The sequence below is a fragment of the Bubalus kerabau genome, chromosome 16 (assembly GCF_029407905.1).
Source record: "Bubalus kerabau isolate K-KA32 ecotype Philippines breed swamp buffalo chromosome 16, PCC_UOA_SB_1v2, whole genome shotgun sequence".
NCBI lineage: Eukaryota > Metazoa > Chordata > Mammalia > Artiodactyla > Bovidae > Bubalus > Bubalus kerabau.
In genome coordinates this window covers 22,651,207-22,677,843 of record NC_073639.1, presented here as the reverse complement: position 1 = coordinate 22,677,843, position 26,637 = coordinate 22,651,207, and the positions used below count along the sequence as shown (strand labels likewise).

The following is a 26,637-nucleotide window of genomic DNA, read 5'->3' as shown; positions in this document are numbered from 1 at the left end:
AATGAAATAGGGAAAAGTTTGGTTTTTTAATCATTATTATGTCAGTCCCAATGGCAAGATTTAATAGCAGGTTGCAACAGAAATGTCAAATAAATACGTCCCCATGTCCATCTCATGCTCTGGTATTCCTTATCCTGACACAGTTTAAGCCTGAATCATTTATTGCATGCCTACTTCAGATATAAAAGTTATCTACCTTCATTCTTATATGTAAGAGAAACAGCTAGTTGCCAGCCTGGTTTCCGTTTCTCTTTCTTTCTTAGAGACCATATATTCAACTAGAAGACCACATTTCTAATCTCCCTTGACGATAGGTTGCTCAGATAGTTAATAAGATATATATGGAAACTGTTCGAAGTCCTTCTAGAAAAGATCTCTGAAATGGGAAAAAACAGCTGATGTGCTTCCTTCCCTTCCTTCTTCCTGCCTAGAATGCAGACATGATAGACTCAACAGCCCTGTCTTATACAATGAGGTAAATTTAAGGATGGGATCTCTGCTCAGTGGAGGACAGAGCAGAAGAATACTTGGAGTCCGAATCTCTGGTGATGTGGAGACATCATGCCAACCCTGGACTGCCAGCCCCTCTGCTATTTTATGCATGGAAAAAATAAACCTCTGTCTTGTTTTAAGCCAGTTATTTCAAGTTTCTTATCAGCTAACCACAATTCCTAACTACACTAATCATCATTTTTCTTAGCTCTGAAGATTTCAGTAGTACAATAAATGTTCTTTTAAAACAACAAGGAATCTTTTTCTTTATATACTTATCTTTTAAATAACAAGACATATACTTTTTATTCTGAGCTAATTGCTATAGGAGAGCAAAATTTGCCACCCCAAAATGTATCACTCTGACCTGAGGATTAATTTAAGCTGATTATTTTGTGTGTGTATGATTTTTAAAAACCACTTTATTGAGATACAGTTTACAGTTCATAGAATGTACTGTTTAAATACATAATTTACTGGTAAGCTGATTATTTTAAGAAACAGAAGTCTCTCTTTTTACCTCTCCCTTAGCTGCCCAAAGAACTTAGAAAAAAGGCTTATTGGAATAGAACTATCATCAGAGATACCTGCAAGGGGTGTGGGCTAGGTGTGAAATAGGAGGGAAGGAAGCAGGGCACAACCTTTAAAAGAATGACACAGCCCTTGAGGATATGACATAAACTGGTCAGAACGAAGTCCAAGATGGGGGAAGATTTGTCTTCCCATGGAACTTGAACCTTACTGTATGCTCACTGTAATACATGAGCATTTCATGACATACCTACAGGTGCCATGACATTTCCACCGCTAACCATAAAAAGTCAAAAAGTGAATAGTGGCTCAGTTCCTGGAAATCTCTGACCCTTCCCCAAAAGTGTTGAAATAGATACAGAGTTCTCTTGTGGTGGTAACTCCCCCATTCCATGGGAGCAACAAGTTCAGTTTTATCTCATTGGTGATATTTGGGGGCTAGCATTTGATACATGAAGTGAAGTGAAATCGCTCAGTCGTATCCGACTCTTTGTGACCCCCATGGACAGTAGCCTGCACCAGGCTCCTCGGTCCATGGGATTTTCTAGGCAAGAGTACCGGACTGGCAAAAGAGTTATTAGAGCAAGACCTGTGAAAACAGGGCAGTAGCGTGGAGGAGGCTGAAAGAGCCCTCATTCTGCAGAATGGTCTGCATCTAAGCAGGATGAAGGGTAAGAGGAAAGGGAGAGAGAGAGGAAGGGAGAGAGGAAAAAAGAAAGAAAAAGGAAGGGAAGGCAGGAGTGTAAGCAGATAAGGGGTCCCCGGAGAAAGAGAACCAGGCATGGCTTTCTTGACATAAGAGACACTGTTTTGGCCTAAATCATTTTATGATCTAAGCCTGGTCACAATGCTTGCCCTTGAACAGGTCTCAATAATTAATGATCTAAAGAGAACAAAAGAATTCAGCAACAGAGAAAAAGCAAGTCGAACAACAGTGCAGTGAGAAAGCAGAGTCCAGAGTTCCTCCTCAAGGGATACACTTAAAAATATATCTTTGCGTTCTGCAGAAACTGCGGCCCCCTTACCCAGGTGGAGGGAGTATGAGAATGTTGACCCTTCTGACTTCTGTCAACTAAAGCTGGTGTTCGGGGAACCACTGACCAAAACTGCCCACCCTGGCCAGGCACCACAGCAACCGTTTGCACAAGTTATTTTACAACAGGGAGTGAGAGAGGGCGGGAGGAAGGTCCTGGTAAGGAAACCAGAACTAACAAGCTTCCACCAACCAGAAGAAAGTCAAAATGACAGCCCATATGTCCTGCCAACCTCCCAGAATCCTCCTCACTGGAATCCATCTTGGTTGAGCAATGCGTGGGCCACCAGAAAGGACCTGAGTCAGAATGACTCCCCAGAGACAACCCAGAGTCTAACCCCATAGCCATAAAACCCTAGACCGCAAGCCACATGGCAAAGCAATTCTCCTGGGTTCTCTCACCCTGCTGCCCTCTTCCCGGGCACTCCTTCCCAATAGTCTCTTTCTTTGTCAGTACATGTCTCCTCAGATAATTCATTTGCCAGTGTCAGACAGGCTCACTCTCGGTGCTAGAAGGCATCTCCCTTCCGGCATCACGCATCTCCCTTCCAGCATCACTCGGACTTGTGGACCTTTGCCCTAGTTCTATGCTGCATTCTCCCCTTCGTAAATATGCATGAAACCTTAGCTTAGAACTTCCCCAACTCTGCTGTTCAGGGCGATACTGCTTTGGGAAAGATCCTGGTGTTCCCCTCACTTGCTGCAAGTAATAATAAATCCTCCTTCTCCTGATCTGTGGCTTGGTTGTGTCTACTGGCTCAACACCCACAGAAAGGCAAAACCAGTTTGGAGGGTAACAGGACCATAGGTGACTGCAGTTATGAGAGTTTGTAACTGGGAGCTCAACCTGCTGCTATGACAACCTGGGGGAGTGGCTGGAGGGAGATTCTAGAGAGAGGGGATATATGTATACTTCTGGCTGATTCACATTGTCGTATGGCAAAAACCATCACAAGATTGTAAAGCAATTATCCTCCAATATATTAAAAAGAGAGAGAGAGAGCTTGCTAAGGCCATGGGAGTTTCCCAGCCAAATTCGCCCCTCAGAGTAGTCCTCTGTCTCACAGTGCTTGCCTTAGGGTCCCCATTGCGCTCAGCAGTGGGCTGGGAACGCTTCTGTGAGAATCAACGCCCCGGCTCCAGTGATGCCTGTCAGAGCAAACCCTCTGAGGGCATAGGTCAATCTTATCTTTGCAGTCCCAGTGAGAGGTCTGAGAGCCACATTCTCCTGGTTCAGGACACCTGATGAACCTCTGAAAAGACACCTGGCACAGTGTTCAGTTCAGTTCAGTTCATTCGCTCAGTCGTGTCCGACTCTTTGCGACCCCATGAACCGCAGCACGCCAGGCCTCCCTGTCCATCACCAACTGCCGGAGTCCACCCAAACCCATGTCCATTGAGTCGGTGATGCCATCCAACCATCTCATCCTCTGTCATCCCCTTCTCCTCCTGCCCTCAATCTTTCCCAGCATCAGGGTCTTTTCCCTTCTGAGAAAAGGATTATAAAAAAACTCCAACAGAGTCTAACATAAATTTTTGTTCTTTAATAATTATAAAAATAGAGCCGAAGTAACTGGGATTTTTCTGCATTTTAAAATATGCTAAAGGTGATATCACTTCAGTTACTAGAAACTGAAGAATCATTTCTAGTGAGAGAATTAGAGTCTTCGTTACTTTTTTTTCTTTCGACTACTCATCGACTGATATATTTCCAGTTTGGGACAGTGTCTATATGTATGTATGTGCTTAGTCACTCAGTTGTGTCCAACTCTCTGTGACCCCATGGACTGTAGCCCACCAGGCTCCTCTGTCCATGAGATTTCAAGACCAGAATAGTGGAGTGGGGTGCCATTTCCTTCTCCAGGGGATCTTCCTGACCCAGGGATCAAACCCATGTGTCTTGGGTCTTCTGCATTGGCAGGTGGTTCTTTATCACTAGTGCCACCTGGGAAGCCCTTGGACAGTGCTGTGGACTGAAATGTGTCCCCCACCCACCCACTCCAAATTCATATTTTGAAGTCCTAACCCCTAATACGATGTTTGGAGATCAAGTTTTCAAGAAGGTAACTAAGGTTAATTGGTCATAAAGGTAGACCCCTAATCCAATAGGACGGATGGCCTCATAAGAGGAGGAAGAGAGAGATTTCCCTTCTCCTCATGCCCACATATGTATAAACATATGTGTATTTGCGTGTATATGTGTGTATCTATATATGTGTGTATATGTACATACATGTGTATATATAGCTGCACTTCAGCCGTTAACAAAAGAACTAGGAGAACTGCAGGAAGTCTCAGCAGGAGAAAAACTATAACTTCTGTGTTTCTTGGCTCCTTTTCCTCAACTTTATGAGGTTCCTCCAGTCTTCAGAAAAAAAGAAGACTCACCTGGTTTCTTAAGGCATTGTTCTTTCACGGGTCTCCTGCCTTCCAGCCCCACTGACCACCGCAATCTGGTTTCCACCACCACGTAACTGTTTGCACGAAGAGCCTTCTAATTGTCAGATCCAAAGGAGTCACGTGCTGCCTTGACCTCTAAGCAGCATCATCAGTGTTCTATTCTGGCAGCTCTAGGTTCCCTTACTCCCAAGATACCAATCTTCCTGTTTTCCAGCTCTGACCAGGTCTCAAGTCTCTTTCCCTTCCAACCATCCCTGAAGATGTGTTTCACGGGAATTTAATCCTTGACACTTTTCTTCTCTCCCTCAAAAGACATTTTGTGAGTTACCTCATTATCCATGAGTTTAACTACTAGACTTTCAAAAGTGTCTGGCTCTGACTCCTCTATGAACTCCTCCTCTTAGTTTATTTGCCTACAAAGTAACTCTACCTGGGTGTTCCACAGAGGCATCTCAATTATATGTTCTGATCTCCACCTGTTTTCCTTGTTTGTTACCATTATCTACCAAGGACTCTGTCCTCTCCTCCCTCACCCCCCAGATTTAACTTAACTCAATGCTGTGGTTTCTGTCTCCTTCATAGTTCTCAAACCCATCTCTTTTCCACTATCTCTGCCCCCTGTTTATTGGTTTGGGAGGTAGTGTGGCAGCAGAAACAGAGATGTACATCAGAATCACCTCTGTGGTTTTCTTTTTAAAGAAGCATGCCTACCCTGGCCCTCCTCCAGAGGTTCTGAACCAGCAAGTCCTCTTCCTCCCCACACTGTTCTTATTTTTCCCCGGTCTCCCATCCATCCTCCACACTGCTGACAGATGATCTTTCCAAAACGCAATTCTGAAAGTGGAACCTGTCTTTCAGAGGTTCCCCAGAACCTTCGGATAAAGTCCAGATTCCTTGGAAAACCCTTGACACTGTTTCTTGCTCACAATTTCCACCTCATCTCCTGCCACTCCCTTAGGGCACCCTGCACTCAAGGCTTATCAAAGTGTGGTACTTGCTGTTCCCGAAACATCCCTCCTTTCCTTCCATAAACCTTTTCTGCCTGTAATCCACTTTGTTCAAAAGCCTCTCCTGACTCCTACAGGCAGTGAGGCACTTCCTCTTCTGTATTTCCACAGGACCTTGTTCAAATCATGATTCTATATTTATTATCGGATGACTACTATAAATATTTCTGTTTATACAATGTCTCACCCACCCAACTGTGAGCAGACTTTGCTCATTTCATTATATAGCTCTGTCGTGAAGACTGACACATAATATGTACTCAACAAATGTTTACTAAATGAATTTGTAAACATTTTTATTTATTTTTGGCTGCAACAAAGGTTTCATCACTGGGCAAGGGCTTTCTCTAGTTGCAGTGAGCAGGGGCTACTCTCTAGCTGTGGTGTGCTGGCTTCTCATTGCGGTGGCTTCTCTTGTTGCAGAGCACAGGCTCTAGGGCACTAGGGCTTCAGAAGTTGTGGCACGTGGGCTCAGTAGTTGGAGCTCCCAGGCTCCAGAGCACAGGCTCAATAGTTGTGGCGCCCGGGTTTAGTTGCTCCCCTGTATCCCTGGCAACTTCCGGGACCAGGGATTGAATCTGTGTCTCCTGCATTTGCAGATGGACTCTTTATCATTGAGCCACCATGGTTGGCTACCAGTCAACCTGGGGATTTAGCCACCAGCGCCCTAAATGAATTTGAAGTGAATAAAGTTTTTATTTATATTTTTCTGATTGTTTAAAGTATACAGTCTTTAGCATGTACCAAAAATAATGCTGCTGACCCAGTTTCAGGAGAGCATGCTCTTTGAATCCCTTTTAATAATGACAGTTTATATTCAAACAGTACTTTTAATTTTTCAAAGCACTTTTATTTCAACACTTTATTATGGATATTTCCAAACATATGGAAAAGAAAAAGAACTGTGAGTGAATTTCCATAGACCCTAGATTCGAATTCAACATTTTGCTATATTTGCAGAACACTTTTTATGGACTAGTTTGATCATCACCTTTTATTTGACCTAATGACTAAGGTATGCTTTTTATAGATAAGGAAAGTGAGACTAAGAGATTTAACGATTTGCCAAGGAGGGTGTCTCCCAGCAGTTATGAGCAACCCTGTCAGCGGACACATCCACACCCTCTGGTCTTAAAAATACTTTGAATATCCTTAGTAATGAAAAGCTTCCAATTCTACACGACAGGAGACTCAGCAAAATCATGGGAAAACCAACAAGAAAACATCTCTAGGTCATAAATCATTCAGAGAGGAACCGAGTCTTGGGCATCTCTCCCACTCACCCCACTTCCTGTTCTGGTTAGTCATCATTTCCTGCCCAAGCTATCTGAGATAGTTCTTCCATTCATTCTTTTCCAGTACCAGATGGAAGTCTCGAATATCTTTCATATCAGCTAGTCTACTCTCTCCTGCCTTTTCACACGCCCGAGATACTTGACCTCCAATGACAGCACGGCCCTAAGACATATCCTTGCCCAGCTTACAAACAGCTCACCCTTTTCTACCATATTATTAAGTCTAATACTATCTCTGCCTTCCGCAGTGTAACCTATCCAAGCATCTGCCTTACTTCTTCACTGCCATCCTACATAAGAGATGTTGCCGCAAAGATACCTAGGGTTTTTTGCTTTATTTCCTTTTTTGCCTGTGTAAATCACCACCACTCTTTCTCCCAAATTCCACAAATGTAAATCCAAGTCGTGGCTCTTCTAATAAGCCTTCTAGAAAATCCAGGCGTGTTACGACCTCTATCGCCAAACTTACATAAACTTATGGCACTGATCTTAATCTACCTTGTAAAGCTTTATGGTCTGATCTCTCTCGCCACGTTGGGCCCCCTTTGCCTGAGGATAACATTCTTGAGGAAAGGGACGTGGTCTTACTCAGCGTCGCCCTCGCACACAGTAGGGGCTTTATCGTGCTTAATTTCGTTTTAACGCAACACATCCCGCCGAAGGGGTGGAGGGCAGACACCCTCTGCCGGATTCTCACTTACACGCGTACACGGATGCTGTCTTTTACTCGGACACACACGTGTCCCCGGGGCCAGAGCCTGGAACGGTCTTGGGACTCCCAGCCTGTGGGCGTTTCCACTCCACCCAGAGGAAGGGGAGGCTTATTTCTTTAAAACTGCCTTGAGGGATACTTGTTATCTTGGACCTTCCACAGCCTCCACCCCATAAACAGGTGAAGATCTGCGTCCTCTCAAAGAAGGATCACTCCGGTTCTACGAATCCCTGCCAGGTCGCGCCGGGCGCAGGTCCCACGGACACCCCCTCCCTGGTTCGCTTGGTAGCGCCCGCTTTGTCAGCGCGCTGCGCTCGCCGGTTACCCTCCAGCTCCAGCCGGCCCGCGGCAGACAGCGCCTCCGCTTCACAGCATCCGCAGGTTCGTTCGCGCCGTCTCGGGCTTGTCTGCCTGCGACCTTCCCCCGGGCCGCGGCTGGAAGAGAAGGATCCCCGGAGCCTCTGCTCGGAAAGCCCCAAGAGTCTGCTGGGCTTGCCCGCCTCGGCTGGGCCCGCAGGTCGGTGGGGCGCGCGAGGGGCCGCGGCGGTTTTGGCGGCGGCGCCCGGCATGTATCAGAGCCCGCGGCGGCTCTGCTCCGCCCTGCTGCAGAGGGACGCTCCCGGCCTGCGCCGCCCGCCCGGCCCGCCCGGCCCGCCGCCGCCGCCGCGCCGCCTCTCGCCCACGGCCGCACCGCGGCTCCCGTACCCCCGGCTTCTGGCGGCGGCTTCGGCGGCCCGCGACGTCGCGAGGTCTTGCTCCCGAACAGGTGAGTGCACCGCCGTTCCGGGCGGAGAACGCGGCGGCCGCCACCTGGAGACGGCGGGGAATGAATGGGAAGCCGGGGGCTGCCGAGCGGTGTGGTGCGACCGGGAAGCGGTGCCTCTTCTCCCTGAGCCGCCGTGTCTGCCCTCCTTTGCCGCCTTCTCTTGCCTGGGGCTTGCACCGCGTCCGGTAGGAGCTGCAACCCCGTGCTAGGTTCCCGTTTAATCCTTCCCGTTTGATGCCGCGGTTTCAGTATTTCTCGCTCTTGACCTAAGTTACCTTTTCCCCTTCCGAGGCCGCAGATTATTTGTGTTTTACTTATTGCGCTAATGGAACATTTTATGCAATATGTATATGAAGTTACACTTATCTGATCCTGTGGCCTGAATGGCTTAGGTGGTCTGAATTTTGAAAAATGTATGAACACGCATTGACTCTTTGGACATCTACTTGAATTTGGGGGGAGCCTTCCAGTCTTAATATTTGCGTCATTATGCGCCCTGTATATCTGGGGTTAAGATCTTGTAAAGATGATGCTATCTCTTTGCCAAGAACCTGTTCTATAGGTCACGTACTCTGGATTTTGCTTGGGTTGCGGGGAGGGAAACGCCAGGCATTATCTTACTTCCCTGACCAGGTATCGAACCTGCGCTCCTTCCATTGCAACCCTGGCGTCTTAACCACTGGACCCCCAGGGAAGTTCCCTGGATTTTCCCTTTTTTGGCCACGTAAGTTTCTGCCCGAGGCCTCAATACCGCGGCCACAATTTACATACAAATTAATAAAGCTTTTCTTTCAAAAGTGGGCAGTTTCATCACGCTAGCAGATATATTTTAGTCGTACTCAAGTTTATTGCTGTTTAAGACGTATGAACATCTCAGATTGTTAACGACTACCTTTTGCTCCAAAAGTTTTGTGTTACCTCTTTTATGCCGCCCTACACGGGTTGCCGGATATTAATTCCCCCATGGGGGATTGAACCGCCAGGGCAGTGAAAGAAAAGGCGGAGCCCTAAACACTGGGCTGCCAGGGAATTCTCAAGTTTTGTATTAACTTCAGAACCGAGCAGTAGAGAGTATGTTCAATGTGGCTTTCTTTACTGAAAGTGATCACCCAAAATGTGATTGAAGTCAAGATTTTAAACTCTATTCAGATGATTGGCCTCTATTCAGATTATTGGCGGATGTTTAGATTGAGACCTTCTTTTTAAAATCAGGATTTTATTTTTGTAAAGGGACTTCGCCGGCGGCCAGCGGTTAAGACAGCGTTTCCACTGCAGGGGTCACAGATTCCACCCCCGGCCAGAGAACTAAGGTCTGCCATGCCACCCAGGGTGACCAAAAATAAAAATTATTAGGAAGTTAAACTGATTACTGGAGACTAAACTCTTTTGTTCTTTTTTTAAAAAGGATGAACTTGACAGTCATTGAGATTTTCTTTGCAATTATGTAGCAATTTGGCATTTGTGAAATAACTGTTAGAATGGAAAATTTCTAGAGGCACATTGTTGGGTTTGAGGTGGGAGAAGTAAAAGAAAATCAACTGGTGTCTTCTGTAGCACTGTATCTCTTGTCTTCACCTCTTACCTTAAATTTCCTGTAGGTGCTGGGGCAGAGTTAGCCAGTAGGTTCATTTTGGGAATACACATAGCTTGTGTAATACAGATAAGAGAGCTGTGCTGTTAGCTGGGAAGAAAGGTCAGGACATGTTGAATCTTAGGCCTTTGACATAGAAAGATGCTTAATGAACTTTCTGGAAGTCCCCTGAAATCCCCTAGTTTTAGAAAGAAATTGAAAGGATTTATGGCTGCTAAACTACTACAAGAGCTAGGGCAGTTTCTCATTTTGCTCAGTTTTGGCTTCAGCTTCGTGTTGAGAGAAACTCATGAATGCATTCATTTGCATATCCTTTGATCACTCACTCATTCATTCATTCAAAAAGTCTTTCCCTTTCTGGTCTGTCTCACTCTATTGTGTTAGTCATTCAGAGGTGTCTGATTCTTTGCGACCCCACGAACTGTAGCCCGCCAGGCTTCTCTTTCCATGGGATTCTCCAGGCACGAATACTGGAGTGGATTGCTGTTCCCTTCTCCAGAGGATCTTCCTGACCCAGGAATCGAACCCTGGCCTCCTGCATTGCAGGCAGATTCTTTACCATTTGAGCTAGGTGCCACCTTATAGGAGGTAAAAGAATGTGAGACATGGTCTGCCTCTGAGTTTAGTGCCCAGTCAGAGAGATGGGTTTTGCACAAAGACCTGAGTGTTTAAAGAAATAAAACACCTTTTTTTATTCTCTTTCAGTTAAAGGTTTGCAAATGGCACAAGGGTGCTGGAGAGCATAAAGTCCCTTCCATCAGTGGTGATCATTTTGGCTTCAGAAAGTGGTTGGCATTTGAATTGGTCCTTGAAGTACAGTTAAGATTGAAAGAGATTAAAAACATTTTGCTTGGGAAAAGCCAGGAGCAAAGTGGAAGGTGTGAGGCATGGGTGGTGGCAAGGTGAGAGAGGAGGTACTTTGCCAAATGTTTCCCAAGATTCATAGATCCTGTTGTAGACTTATTAAGAAGAATCGTTACGGGTGGGCCCCGAATTCCACGTTACTTAACAAAATGACAGCAATAAATAAAAAGCAGATTATTGTTATTACAGGCCTCAAGGTTTAGACATCTGGCTAGAGAAAGTCCAAGGAACTGAAAGCTATACTTTGCTCACTCCAGCATCTTTTGGGGTGCGTGTGTGCTGAGTCACTTCAGTCATGTCTGACTCTTTGGGATCCTATGGGTCATAAGCCCACCAGGCTCCTCTGGTCCATGGGATTTCCCAGGCAGCAATACTGGAGTGGGGTGCCATGTCCTTACCCAGGGGATCCTCCCAACCCAAGGATAAAACCCAAGTCTCTTAACATCTCGCATTGGTAGGTGGATTCTTCACCACTAGCACCACCTGGGAAGCCCCAATCTTTTGGGGAGGGGTGCTAAATCCCAAGTTGACCCTATTTGTTAATCAGTTCCCTCATAACTTATGCCCTGTGGCAGTCAGATGTCACTGGAAAGGTGAGTGCAGCCCCTTTGCAGTCATCAGATGCTGGGTTATTAGAGTTTAAAGGGGACCTTTTCTCACGGAAGGATCCCAGGCCCATAGACAAGCAGCAGCTGTCACAGTTACTCGGTGGTCTGGTGTCATCTTTGGGTTTATAAATGCCATCCTCCAGATGCCACCTCCTCAGATAATGAAGAGTTGGCTGAATTACTGTTCTCTACCACCGGAACACATTGCTTTTTTTCTTGGTACGATTTTAAAAGCAAATACCAGCTCATTTGAGGAGGCGGTTTTATTTAGTATGTCCTTTAACAATGTGAGTAATCTGCTTATGAGAGAGAAGTGCAACAGCTTGTAATTATCAAGCTTTATAGAAATATATTTTCTTTGTAGGAGAACAAGCTATTTGTTATAGCATTCAATGGTAAGAGCTTAAATACAGTGAGTTACTGGGGGCTTTTGAATTAGAAACCACGATATCAACTGATCCGTAAGTTTTACTGAGCACAGTACACTTAAAAGGCCAAATATTTTATTGTCTCATGACTAATTGCATTGGAAATGAAGATCTGTCATCAGGATTCCTAGAATTTTGCTAACCACTTGAATGGTTATCACATTTGAATGCAAGGATGATGTGCATGGGTGTTTAGTTCCATAGTAAACCCACTTGTACTTCAATGAAAATTTTTGGATTTGATATTTTTTAAAAAATACTTGGCTGTGCGGTCCATGGGATCTTTGTTGAGACATGTGGAAACTGGTTCCTGGGGACTGGGATCTAACCCAGCCCCCTGCATTGGGAACACAGAGTTCTAGCCAGGAAGTTCTGGATTTGCTGTGGGGAGAGCAGCCTTCCTACAGGAAGGAGTATGACCTCAAGCAAAAATCGTAGCTCTCTTCTTGTCTCTATGTGATCTCAAAGCAGCACCTGAAACCTACCAGCTACACAGAATTCAGCATCAGTGTCGGGATGTGGGCGGGAGTGTCCAGGAGAAAGAGGGCTAGGAAAAAATACCTGTCAGATTTAAATGTCTTTATGAAATATAGCCCCACCCCATCATGGGTGGGTTCCTCATCCAAGGTTGGTTGAATCCCCAGATGCAGATACCAAGGGTGTACATCATTATATAAAAGGAGCTTGAGCATCCAGATTTTGGACATCCGAGGAGAATCCTGGAACCCATCCCCGAGGGATGACTTTTTTTTTTCCCAGTAAAACGCTATCAAAAGAATGCCTGGGTCCCACTCAGATCATCTGAATTTTAGTTTCTGCAAGTGGGCCTTGAGCATCTGCTAGTTCTGATGTATAGCCTGGGCAGACAGCCAGTGAGACACTTGCTTTGCTAAATGCTTGGAAGCCTACTAGAGGTTTCTTAACTAGTGTCCCCAGAAGTTAGTCTCCAGTAGAGACGGCTATTGGATTATGAGGGATTGTGCAGAATGATTTGAAAACTGCTTTTTCCCTTCAGAACTGGAGTAGTCTGAGAAGTCCAAAGTTACTTGGAGCCAGAATCATGGAGCAGTAAAGAAAAGTTGCAGCAGGGTGTCCAGGAAGCGCCTTGTGCATCATTTTCCTTTGCTTTTCCCAGCCTGTCCCCCACTCTGAGCGTCCAGTGCTGGGGCAGGTCCATCCAGTACGGGGTACAAGGAAGTTATTTTGCATATCCTACTGACACCCTGGACATGATGGTTTTCTGTTTCCTTTATGTTTTGCTTTCACTGAGGGGGTTGCTGAAGATGTTCATCTTTCAGATTTTCTAGGTCAAATAGATTTGCTGAGATGTGTTCTACAATTAATTTCTCTTTCCAGGAGTGGTTCATTCTAAATTTTTATTTGGAAAATTTTCGTGACAATTTTAAAATATAATTTTTAAAAAATAACATGTCTGTTAATTTTGCCTCAGAACCGCAATCTCTTTGACGGTACTGATTATCCTCTAGAAGTTGAAGATTGTTTGTCCTTGGTGTTCAGAAGTTCTGTCAGGATAAACGTCTCAGCATCAGATGAGCCCATTCAGTCTAAGGACATACCATTCTTTTTTTTTTTTTTTTTTTTGCTGTGCTGGGCCTTCATTGCTGTGGGCTTTTCTCTAGTTATGGAGAGCAAGGGGCACTCTCTAGTCGCAATTGACGGGTTTCTCATTGTGGTGGCTTCTTGTTGCAAAACAGAGCATTGGTTCTAGGGTGCAAGTTCTTCTGGAGTTGCAGCTCCCAGGTTCTTGAGCATAGGCTCAGTAGTTGAGCACAGGCTTAAGCTGCTCCACGGCATGTGGTATCTTCCCAGATCAGGGACTGAATCCATGTCTCCTGCATTGGTAGGCAGATTCTTTACCACTGATCCACTAAGGAAGCCCCAGGACATACCATTCTCTAGCCCAGGAAAATTTCTGTTCTGTTTCTTGAATTTTATCATTTTCATCACTATTTTATCACATTGCCTGTTGTCATATTATTAAACTCCTGCTAGACAGATTGTTGTCCATATGGATCCACCATCTGGCTGCTCTTGCATTTTTAAGAATGTTTCTTTGTATTTCATGAGATTTTTTTGAACATGTCTATTTTGCAGTTGTTTACAATTTTTGGACATTTTCTAATTCTCTGCTCCTTTCTTCCTAGAAGCCTAGTCTGTCTTTGTGTCCTATATAGTTATGTGAGCCTGTTTCTCCCCCATATCTTTCCTCCTGGGAGAGCAGTTTGCATTTTCTCTGTAGTTGGGGAGATTTGGGGGTCGGGGGTGCAGGCAGGCTCCCTTCTGTGTTCTCCAATACTTAGCTCACCCCTCCAGCCACACCTTCAGAAATATCTCTGAGGTCCACGGTCTGCTCTGCCTCCCTTCCCGTCCATCACTCTTGGGAGCCCTTCCAGGGCCCACATCTCTGAAGCCAGTTCTCCAGCTGGCAGAAGCCACCCTCTTCTGTCTGAGAGGGGAAGCGACAGAACTAGCAGCTGTCTCAAATACCATTGCGGAAAGAATGGCCCTAACGATGGCCCCTTGCCTCTCCTGCCCTCTGTCTCGGTGGACTTAGCTTTGGGTTTCTTCAGAGCTCCCTTGGGAAGAGCCATGTTTAATTTACCTTCGGTAGTTTGTACTGCATTGCCCTCCACTCTGGGTTCTCTGTTAATTCACACCTGTCTCTGTCTTCCTGGAATTGTTTCTTAAGCCCACTGGTGGCGTCCTTTCTGATTTTAACCATATTCTTTCAGTCTTTAGAAAAATCTGCGTGTGTGTACTTTATTCCGGAAAGCTCTTAAGAATAATGTATTTTTGGCCTCATGTCTGATGACCTATTGTACATTATTTATCAATTTCCATCTTAAAAATGAGTCATTGGACTGGAGGTTTTAAAACGGCTGCCAGTGTCACTACACATTTTAAAAGATGATTCTTTTCCTACAAGGGCTGTGATTATTCAAGCAAGGCTATGGAAATCTAACTTTTCTATAGAGAGCCAGCTAGTATATATTGGGCTTAATAGACTAAATATCCGTTACAGCTATTCAGCTCGGCTGCTATAGTGTGGAAGTAGCTGCTGACAATACACAAATCTTATTTACGGATACTGAAGTTGGAGTTTTGGATGGTTTTCACATGTCAGGAAATACTATTACAATTTCTTTTTTTCAACCATTTAAAAATGTAAGCAGCCATAGGCATCTCATACAGGGCACTGGGAGATGTATGTGGACCTCTGACTCACAGGAAAGAATAGCAGAGTACTCCTCAGCTCCGTATTTCATTCATAGCCGTGAACCCAGAGCTCCTGGGAGCGTTAGCGATGGGCACCAGGTAGTGACACAAACCTGATCGTCTCAGTTGGTGGAGAGCGGCTGTCACGCCAGGTTCTTTGTTTCTGCCTTTTCAGTTTTCTAGCATTTTGCTGGAAGAGTCTGGCTTGTGCAAATGCTTGGCCAGCCCACTCATAATCAACCACCAATTTTCACACGCTAACCTAAGTATTCATTGTGGAGGGATTTCTCTTTGCCTAGCCATATTTTCGAGATGAATCTGGCATGACTGAAGGACAGCTCCGCTTTGTCCAGAACACACTTGGATATTCTTGTGTCTGACTGCTGCCTAGCAAAGAAAGGTCACTGGGATTGTCACTGTGTCTAGGAGCTTGTATTTATAGACCTGCTAGGTTGGGAGACATGACCTTCACTTGATATCTCTAGTAATGCCATGTGCCAGTAAAGCGGGTCATTACACCGCTTTGTACACCTTGTGCTGTGCCAGTGTGCACGCCCTGACGGCGGTGACTTGGGCAGAGGGATGAGGTGAAATTGGACCTTTGTTAATTGCCACGCGTGCCCCTGGCGCAGCTCCATCCAGTCATCCTGACTGGGTCGGCACCGTCAGAGACAAGCAGTGGTCCAAGGTGCAGGCAGCCCTCTCCAGGCCCAGATCCTTTGCCAACTGTGCAGTCAGTCACAATGTTTATAAAATGGGGAATACAGTACCTGCTTTGCTGGATTGTTGGAAAGATAAGTGTCGTACATGCTTGGCTCTCAAATGTTAATAGCTGCTCTTTGATCCCAGAAAGAAAAGTAACAAAATAGCTGCCATTTAGAATGTACTAGGTATATATAGCTCCTTTAACTCTCTTAACCCTCACAGTAACACAGTGAAGTAGGTCATGGTGATCCCCAGATGAAGAAACAGAGCCACAGAGATAACTTGTTCAGGATCTGACTAGTGAAAAGAGAAGCCATGATTTCTGGAAACCAGTTGACCTACCTTGAGTCCATAAACAAGGCAGATATAGTCTCTATCCTCATGGAACTAATGAGTGAAGAACAGGGGTTGTAATTTAAATATTAAGGGTGATTTAAGGTTCTTACTCCTGGCTCAGAGGGTAAAGCGTCTGCCTGCAATGCTGGAGACCCGAGTTTGATCCCTGGGTCGGGAAGATCCCCTGGAGAAGGAAATGGCAACCCACTCCAGTATTCTTGTCTGGAAAATCCCATGGATGGAGGAATCTGGTAGGCTACAGCCCACGGGGTTGCAAAGAGTTGGACACGACTGAGCGACTTCACTTTGACTTTTCAAGTACCAGAAGAAGGCTATATGTAAGAAAAAGGGATCCATGAAGCTGTAAGCCATGGGGACTGTAAATCTTTATTGATTTATTAATTAAGTATTAAATATATTGCATACCCAACATCCAAGCTGTTTTAGGTCGATGGTTGTCTTGTGAATATTTTGAAGGTGGCCACATTTATTCAGGAGCCTTCAGGGAACCAGTGAAAATTAGCTGCTGAGTTAGTTTTCTAACCTTTCTGAGGTGATTCAGCACAGTGGCCAGTGGGTGGCAGCACAGGCTTGCTGTTCCAACGATGCCTTCCTGTGACGTCTGTCCTTCAGGGTTTGGTGTGCTTTTCTCTTCGACGTTTCCTTGGGCCCCGAGGTTGGTCAACTCCAGCAGTTTCTCAGGTGTGTACCCAGATAATCCTGGCTTTTGTTGTGTTTTTACTTTTTAACCAGCATTCCCCCCCCCCCCCCCCCCAAATAAAAAGGTTAGATGAAAGAGTGGCACCGTTTGACGTTTTTGGAAATCTCTTCATTTGAAAGTCTGGCTCAATACGTGACAGCTGTCTATATCCTCCTAGTTGCTTCTCCGTTCAGTCTGTTGGGATATTTTGGTTAAAAGATATGAATCCAGTCTCTCACTGGTTATATAATCGGAGAGAATTATTTTAATAGCCTTTTACAATAATTGTGGGTAGTCTTTTGTGGTAGCTTATATTAATAGTTATTTGCAACGTCAAATCTGATATACCATATCAGTGAACATCTTCTTGGTTATTTGGGAAGTTTGTTAACTAGGTTACGTGGCTCTTCAGATGTTATACAGTATAGAAATAACCTTGTTGCTGCTGCTAAGTCGCTTCAGTCGTGTCCAACTCTGCGACCCCATAGATGGCAGCCCACCAGGCTCCCCCGTCCCTGGGATTCTCCAGGCAAGAACACTGGAGTGGGTTGCCATTTCCTTCTCCAATGCAGGAAAGTGAAAAGTGAAAGTGAAGTTGCCCAGTCGTATCCGACTCTTCGCGACCCCATGGACTGCAGCCCACCAGGCTCCTCCATCCATGGGATTCTCCAGGCAAGAGTACTGGAGTGGGGTGCCAGTGCCTTCTCCAAAATAACCTTAGTAACTATCATCTCCAATCTTGTCAGAGAAGTTTTTTAAGTACTGGGGACTTGTCAGGCTCCTGATGCCAGATGTGTTTTACAGAATTTTCTCTGGGAAATTTTTCTCATGGGCAAAAATACTGTCAGCTGTTTTCCTTAAAGTGACAGGCTCACGTCTTACATTTTAGTGGATAAATGTCTGCCTTGTTTCTTGACTGAAGTTTGTTGGTTCTTTGAGGTGAAGACAGGGGAGAGTTTTGCAGTCCAGGCACTCACCTGAGTGCTGTTGCTTAAGGCAGCGTATTTTGTGTGCAGCACAAGTGTTTATGTGGACTTTCCTTTTTGTCAAGTATTAAAGATAGGTCTTCAGGGCTCCAAATTTAACAGAAGTACTTATTGCTGCCTCACTTTAAGGACATTTGTGGGTAAAGCAGGCAATTTAAAAAATGAATAATGGTGAAGAGCACAGTGGCCCCTACTGGAGCCTGGGGCCAACTGCCTGAGTTAATGCTGACAAAGCGGCGGTTTCATCACAGTTGAAAACAAGACAGAAAGGATGCCTCAGTGTTAATATGAAAACCCCTTGGCCCTGCGTTTCTCCAAAGGTGTCTCAGACATCCCTAATGGCTTTGTCTATATATGTATGTGTACTATAAGGGAAACATGGAATCTGGATGATATGTTTGACTCCCTCAGTACCACATGATTCCTTCTAAACCTTTCCTCATTTATCTGCAGCTTTCCTCTTTCACAGAAATCAGACTCCCACCATCCATCACTTACTGTATTTGTTCAACCACAATATACATGTAAAGCATTTTTGGAATTGCTGACACCCACCCCCCAAGAGAAATAGCTTTGCTAATTTGAGTGCACTTTCTTTAGTCTTGAGCAGTTAAAAGCTGTTTTCCAAAGTGACATGATTCCTTTTTTCCTGAAGCCCCTTCTGTGAATTTGTCATATATTTGTAATAGATTTATTTGTCAGAGTCTGCATTTCCTCTTGATCCCCCCACCTCCCTGTTGATCTTTTGAATTTTCGCACATTAAAGTTTACTCTTTGTGAGGGATAGTTAAGTCAATGGATTTTGACACAGAGTCATGTATGCATCACCCTATGGCTGTACAGAGTGGTTCCATTGCCCTAAAATTCCTTGTCAGCCACTGCTCCCTCCCTCAATCTCTGAAAACCATTCTATATAATTTGCCTTTTCTAGAATGCCCTATGAGTGGGATCGTGCAGTATGTAATTTTTAGGATCTGGCTTCTTTCACTTACAAAATGCTTGTGACTTGTTCGCCTTTATTGTGTACTATTTTGTGTGATTGTATACATTTACACATTGAGCGACATCTTTGCTTCCAGTTCAGGCATTTATTAATACAATTGTGTATATACATTTGCGTACATATTTTTGAATGAACTTAAGTTTAAGCTCACTTAGGTAAATCCCTAGGGGCATGAGTTCTTTATTTATTTTAAACACTCCCAGACTGTCTTCCAGTGGGGCTGTACATGGGAAGCAGTAGGTGGGAGTTTATGAAGGGATGGGTATTGTTTAAATATTTGATAGGCTCACCAGCGAGAGCCATCAAGGCCTAGGCCTTTTTTCTGGGCAGATGTTAACTTACTTCGTTATCTTTGCTGCTCTAGTTGGAATCACTTCCACAGAGCTGAAGGGGAGAGGTGGGGCCAGGCCTGCCCCAGGCAGGACCTGCACAGACCAGCACTGTTCTTAACTGAGGTTCAATAGCTTTCGCAAATAAAGGCTTCTCAGTGTGTTGTATGCCTTTGGTCTACATCCAGAGCACTGAAGTGGCTGGTTTTGACACTGGTTCAGGTTTATAATTCTTCCGGGGGAGGACTTGTCAGCTCCCTCATGCCGTCACGCCTGAAGCCTGCTTGATGGGTTTCTTCCTCTAATGTGTCAGCCCTGTTAGCAAACAGACATGGTAGTCTGCTCCAGAGCTCAGTCCTTCTCTGTCAATAAACATCTCCCACCTGTTTCCAATTTGCACTTTTCTCCTGAACATCGTCATACCTGACTGCCACACTCCTATTTCTGCAAACCCTACCCGGTTTTCCTAACCTGTATTGGCAGCTTCATCCTTGTAGTTGCTCAGCCCACCCATCTTGGAAACTTTTTTTGACTGCTCTCTCATAGGCCACATCCAAGTAAGTCATCAACAAAACTTGTTGGCTCCAATTTTGGATTTACTCAGAATCCAGCCACTTAAACTGGGCCTAGAACTGGGGCTTTGAGGCCCACATTGCAGTGTGTCCTTCCTCTTTTTTGCTGCAAAGCCTTTGTCTTTAGGTGCTAGATTGAATTTTTGAAAACCCCCAAAAGTCACAAATAAGGTGAATGACAAAATATAGTAATCCACTATTAGACCAGAATGAGCTTTTTTTGAGCTGAGCTGGCTTTAATAAGAATGTGTTTTCCTTGAGTTTTGTAGCTAACAGCCCTATAAATTTCCAAAAACAAACCAAAAAAGGACAACAGGGAATGATGAAATTAGAACATCCAGTTTAAGCAGTCTAGAGTAACAATTCTGATTCTACCATTACTAATGATGATCACTGCAAATAATTCTTTTTTTTTTTGGCTGCTCTGGGTCTTAGTTGTAGCATGTGGGATCTAGCTCCCTGATCAGGGATCGAATCTGGGCCCCCTGCAATGGGAGCTCAGAGTCTTAGCCACTGGACCACCAGGGAAGTCCCTAAATAATTCCTAATTGAATATGCTTGCTTCTTTCTGGTGCCCCTGTTCTGTCCCACCCCCACCCCAGGCTTTTCTTTTTTTGGTTGTACTAAATCCTCATTGGTTCATTCTTGGATCACATAGCCAGTGGATATTGTACTATCTTAATCTCAGTTAGACTTGATTTGCTCTGTTTAATACAGCACCACCAGTATATCAGTATCTCTGGTCATTTAGTCTAAAGCTACTTCCAGGGATGGTTAAGACTTTTCTGAGAAGGGCCCAATAGTAAACATTTTGGCTTTGAGTGCCAGAAATTATCCTGTCACATACCGTGTGCTTGTGGGCGTGTATGTTACGTCTGAAGATCAAGGACTGTACAAAATACATCTGGCTGCAGTTGGCCATCCCCTGCTCTAGTATTTTCTGGAAGAAGTGCTCCTAGAGTCAGAATTTCAGTTTTGCTAGATGTAAAATTCTTGGCTCACATATAAAGCCTGACATGTTTCAAATATGTAACTTCATTTTCTTCTGGTCTAAAAACATTACAGTTGAAGTCTGATACTCTAACTTCTAAGTTACTTGCTGTTTTTGGCCTGGAGTCCAAGGGATTTTTTTTCTGTTTCTTTACAGTCCAGTCGGTGTTGGTCATTCTGGGTTGATAGTCTCAGGTATGTGTGTTTGTGTCCATGATACATGTTCTTTTAACCTCATAATTTTTCTTTCAAACCATTGACCTTTTTTTCAGCTTTATTGAGGTATAATTAGCAAACATTGTGTGTATTTGAGGTGTACTGAGTGATGGTTTGATATTTGTACACATCTTGAAATAATTACCTCAATCAAGCTAATTAACATGTCACTCACATAGTGTGTGTTTCCGGGGGGTGGGGTGAGATCACTTAAGATCTAAGATCACTTAGAGGAGGGATTTCAAGTATGAGATACAGTATCCTTAACTAAAGTTACCTTGCTGTTCATTAAACCTCCAGAACTTATTCATCCTGCATGATTGAAACTTTGAAGAGTTTTCTTGATTTATAGTTTTTCGTATCAATACGTGTTTCATTTCCTTGAATTGGTTTTCCTGCTACAAGAACCTTTTATCCATATTTGCATCTTTGCTTTAAATAAGTACATAGTATTTGCCACTGTCTCGCAAGCTTTATCTCCTCATTTCTTTCTGTTACATGTTTTACTAATTCTTCACATTGCCTCATTTGTAAGTTTTCTAATTTAGACTACTTTGTCATTTTCTTAATATAATTATCCTATATTATAATTGGCTTTCTGGGCATGTCTTCCAGCACTTTCATTGTGTTAATACATTATACTGTTCCTTGTTCACTGAAAGGTTTTTCTTAAGTTTTTAGGAGGAAGTGTTGTTTAGTAGATAACGCCTTAAATCTTCAACTCCTGTTGGACACAATTAACCTTTTTCACATTCATTTTCGCATGGTACTTGCTTTTTTATCACAGCAACCACCCTGAAACACAGCTTGGAGAAGGTGATGTCATCAAAAGGATGCAGAGCAGTCCTGTTAAAACTGAACAGCTTCAAGCTGCTCATTTGCCTGGAGCCTGACAGATGTCAGATATTGGAGCCCTTGTGAGTTTGCCATGATGCCCTGACAGATTGGTCTACTGTTAGGCTATTACTGATGCTGGAAACCATGCTTGAGAAAACAGTAGAACTTTTTACCGCTTTTTGCTGAACTAGAAGTACAGAAGAAAGATTTTCAAAGTTGTACTGCCAGCCAAGAAGAAAATTTCTTTGGACCCATGTACTCAGATAGGCAAGCAAATTGATTAAAAAAGAAAATATTCAAGTCAGACATCCAGGAAACAAGTGTGTGCGCGTGTTCATGCATGTGCCTTTGTGAGAACAGGCTTGCAGGCAGTTGCATGTACACAGAAATGTGTGTTGGGAAAACTGGTGTTTCTTTGCCTCACTTTCTCATTGGGGAGTCGTTGAAAAGGAATGACAGAGCATGCTTGCATCTTGATCTTGATGTTTAAGGATAGGTCCTAGGGGTGAACACTTGGATTTGCCTTTGTGACCTGCTGTGTAAGGTGAATTCAAGGGCTTGCTAGTTTCACGTGCAATCAGCTTGCCAAACAATGTGTTTTGTAAAGAAAACTTTGTATCCTTCAAGAGAAGGCAAGGACTTGGATGAGGTCAGGAAATCCAGGTTCCTCCAAACCAGGAATCTTCGACATGATTCCAAGCAGAATCTGGCCTGATTTACACAGTAATGAAGAGAAAACAAGGCTGACCTTTAAAGGAGCAATCCACTGCCTCCTAGTGAGGTGACAGATACCTCTCCCTTCATGTTAACTTGTTGAAGATTGTGCTCTGTTGTCCTTAATTATTATCCAGTTAGGGAAGAATCAGAAGCATCAGGAAATGGACCTAGACAATTCTTCCTGCACCACCATGCCCTCCCCTCCCCACCCCATCTCTCCCCCACCACCGCCAACCTCTTTTCTGATTTTAAAAAAATCGGGCAGTTAAGATTAGATTGCAGACTATACTGCTCAGTGATGTTCTCAGAATCCTATAGAAAGCCAGAGCCTGGATTTAATCCGGCTGATTCTTTAATCCAGCGTAATAGGGATCCGAGTAGCCGACACACTAAGAGCCTGCTCTAATGCCATCTCGGAGTAACCAGGCTTTCTGACATCTGGCTCTTTAAAACTGGCCTTCAAGTTCTCATTTAAAATACATAGAAAAAGGAATATGGATTTTGTTTACCCATGCTTTCGTAAGACTGTGTCTACAAATTATAAAGACAAGTCTCAGGTTAGAATAAGCCATAAAGATCAAGGTATTTCAGCTGTAGTATTTCAAGTAGTTGTCCTCCTAGAAAGCTAGAACCTGGGAGCTCCTGTAATCCACCCCGTAGACCATGAACGTGGCAACATCGGCCCCAGCTTCTGTGGACACTAACTGCTTTATCTTGTGGTCACTCTGAGTGAGAACTGGAGAAAGGCAGGAGAAGGCTGAGTGTGTAACCGTGTCTCCTTCCCCGCAGTGTATCCCATGGGAAACGGCACGAGCAGGCTCTACAGTGCTCTCGCCAAGACGCTCAACAGCAGCGCGGCGTCCCAGCACCCAGAGTACCTGGTGGCCCCTGACCCAGAGCACCTGGAGCCGATCGACCCCAAAGAGCTCCTGGAGGAATGCAGGGCTGTCCTGCACACCCGGCCCCCACGGTTCCAGAGGGACTTTGTGGCTCTGCCAGCCGATGGCCCCAGTAGCCACCCTCCCATTAGGGTCATGCAGTGGAACATCCTTGCTCAAGGTAGGCTTGCTGCATCTCTGCCCGAACTACCACCGCCTCCCTGCTTCTGCGCATGCCCGATGCACCTCCGCATGTGCGCACATGTGCGGGGGCGGGGTGTCAGACGAGGGGTTGGGGGCGGCTACGCCCGGGGAGCTCTCCCAAGGGGAGGTGGGGAAAGGGAGTCATATGATTTTCGCTGATAAATCGAGCGACTCAGAGGTATTTCTTACTTACATGTTGGTAGACTTTGCACATTTAGTGACAGCTTCTGTCTCCCAACACATCCAGATTTCAAGGCCCCCGTCTCTCATTAGCCTGAAACTTTCTGTTGTCTCCAGCTTTCAGTCCACAGCACTAAGATAACATTTGCCAGGGAGAAACTGAGTCTACTGAGTGGGCGATGTAGAATCTTCTGCAGGAAATGGTGGGGGAGGGGGGAGTTGGTCTGGGTACTCTGGCCAGATTCTCATCCAAACGCACCTTTATAATTTGAGGCCAGAGATGTTGCCTCTGTTCTCTGTGCTTGGAGATATTTGTTATGGTAGAAAGGACTCCTTTCCTGGGTCTGCTGGATTTAAAAAACAGGTGTGTCAGTCAACTTTGTGCAGTGCTGCTGATCATGGAGCTGTTGAAATTTTAAGAAGAAAGCAGGGTCACCATTTTCCCCTCCTTTTCTGGAATAGGGCATACTGAATGACTTTCCATAATTTTGGATTCATTTTTTTTTTTTCTTTTCCCAGATATAGGTAAAAGCTGCCCGTTTAAAATAGGTGTCATTTATGGTTTCTATAAAGGCCTAGTACTGGGTTAAATGTATTTAGTTCATCTGACATAGCTTAGATCTCTTAGACTACAAAGAACATTGTTTAAAGCCAAAACTTAATGTTTTATGTCCTGGAATATGTGGCTTTATTATGTCTTCTGTCCTGGAATAGATAGTTTTAATGTGAAAATCAATTCCTTGCTTCATGTGGATGGTAAGAGGTAATTAGTTTGGAGGTCGGTGCAGTAAGACAATCCCCTCCAGAGCACCTGAAGCAGAGAAAGTACTCTGAAGGTCTTGGGTGATGTCACACCTAAGGAGACCCCCAGGTATTTAGCAGCTGACAACTGACCGGCTTTTTTATTTCAGCTCTTGGAGAAGGCAAAGACAACTTTGTCCAGTGCCCTATCGAAGCCCTCAAGTGGGAAGAAAGGAAATGTCTGATCCTGGAGGAGATCCTCGCCTACCAGCCCGATATCCTGTGCCTCCAAGAGGTGGACCACTACTTTGACACCTTCCAGCCCCTCCTCAGTAGACTGGGCTATCAGGGCACCTTCTTCCCCAAGCCCTGGTCGCCCTGTCTGGATGTGGAGCACAACAATGGACCCGACGGCTGTGCCTTGTTCTTCCTCCAAAACCGATTCAAGCTGGTCAACAGTGCCAACATCCGGCTGACGGCCATGACACTGAAAACCAACCAGGTGGCCATTGCCCAGACCCTGGAGTGCAAGGAGTCCAGCCGCCAGTTCTGCATCGCCGTCACCCACCTGAAGGCACGCACCGGCTGGGAGCGGTTTCGATCAGCTCAAGGCTGCGACCTTCTCCAAAACCTGCAGACCATCACCCAGGGGGCCAAGATTCCCCTGATTGTTTGTGGAGACTTCAACGCAGAGCCCACAGAGGAGGTCTACAAGCACTTTGCTTCCTCCAGCCTCAATCTGAACAGCGCCTACAAGCTGCTGAGCGCTGACGGGCAGTCGGAACCTCCGTACACGACCTGGAAGATCCGGACCTCAGGCGAGTGCCGGCACACGCTGGATTATATCTGGTACTCCAGGCAGGCGCTCAGCGTGCGGTCAGCCCTGGACCTACTCACCGAGGAGCAGATTGGACCCAACCGGCTACCGTCCTTCAATTACCCTTCAGACCACCTGTCCCTAGTGTGTGACTTCAGCTTTAACGAGGAACCTTGATGGATATTTATAAACGCTTGTCTGTGTCTTTTTAATCGCAGAAGTCTTAACCAGGGATGTTTCAGGAAACTGAAATAGAATAAGTTGACTGAGGAAGGGGTCCCAGTTTCTCTCACTTCTTTGTTTCCAGCATGCCCTTGGGAAGGAACCCCGTTAGCTCACATTTAAAACCTTTTCCATTAAAACCTACAGCAAAAAAGGTTTTTGCACTCCAGTATTGCTTTGCATTGTTTTCTTTCCCTTAGGATTAATTACATGTTGATCATTTAAGGGCATTATATTAGGATTGTTTTGAAGCTTTTTCTGTTAGTCATATTAAAATAGTAGACTTGCTTGAGTCTCCCATAATTAACAAGTATGCAGGAACAGTTTCTCTAGACATTTCAAGTTATTTATGTGGTTTTTAATATCAAGTTATGCATGGCAATATTTATTTTTTATATATTCATGTAAAATTAAGTAAATTATAACATGAACATGTTAAAACCATGCAAAACATAAGTTATAGAGTAATTTATAGTAATTTTCTTAAAGCTTTAAAGATGTTTTTATTGGAATCTAATAAAATAATAGTGTACACAAAGGAACTATTTAGTCTTGAGGGGTTTTTGTTATTTAAGTGGAGATACCAGTTCTCCATGATCTGTTCTTCATAAATCTTTGCTATGCCTCTGTGTTCTCCTTTATTGTGTTTCTTGAAGAGATTCCATGGCTAGTCTTGATTATTTAGTCACTGTTACACATTTCCGGTATTCCCTTGGAGTGCTCTTGGTGTTCATTTGCAGTCACTCTGCCGTTATTTGTATTGAATGTGCTTTGCACGGTAGATATATTTAGGAGCTGTTATGTGGTAGTGGCTAAAGACAGTAGGACCTTCTTTTTAGCAATGGGAAACTTCCTGGTCTGTTCATGACGCTGTGGTTGAGATTTACTAAGATAGCCAGGTAACTGGTTTTAAAAGATCTAGAAAGCAGAATATAAAAAGTTAACCTGAAATTCTCTTCGCTCAGAAATAAAGTGGTAAAGATAAAAGGTGAAACTCCTTCCTAATGAAATCCCAGAAAACAGCCCACTGGTAATAATATATTTTAACCCATGAGTTGTAAATATTTAAGATTAATAAATAGTCTTTTAAAGCTAGTGTTTTAATATCTTGTTTTTTTAATGCATAGAGAATCTGAGAATAAGTTTGGTCTTTTAATACTGTTATGTGGTATAAATCGTGCTAGGTGGCACTTTTACTTTTCTACACGATCCCAGACAGTCAGACCTTCATTTTAAAGTG

At 44.4% G+C, this 26,637-nt stretch overlaps 1 protein-coding gene across 7 annotated transcripts; it reads left to right on the top strand.

Moving 5' to 3' along the window:
* The first annotated feature begins 7,612 nt into the window (after window positions 1–7,612).
* NOCT (nocturnin) lies at window positions 7,613–26,492 on the top strand. 7 transcript variants are annotated; one of them, XM_055549854.1, is made up of 4 exons: window positions 7,613–7,851; window positions 20,743–20,780; window positions 23,145–23,414; window positions 24,529–26,492. In XM_055549854.1, the coding sequence occupies exons 3-4, from the start codon at window positions 23,153–23,155 to the stop codon at window positions 25,350–25,352; spliced, it is 1,086 nt and encodes a 361-aa protein (XP_055405829.1). In that variant the 5' UTR covers window positions 7,613–7,851; window positions 20,743–20,780; window positions 23,145–23,152; the 3' UTR covers window positions 25,353–26,492. The 7 variants fall into 7 exon arrangements, with proteins under 7 accessions (XP_055405829.1, XP_055405826.1, XP_055405825.1 ...); XM_055549855.1 differs by lacking the exon at window positions 7,613–7,851 and adding an exon at window positions 8,174–8,236; XM_055549853.1 differs by lacking the exon at window positions 7,613–7,851 and adding an exon at window positions 21,589–21,718 and having other exon boundaries at window positions 20,763–20,780.
* The last annotated feature ends 145 nt before the right edge of the window (window positions 26,493–26,637 follow it).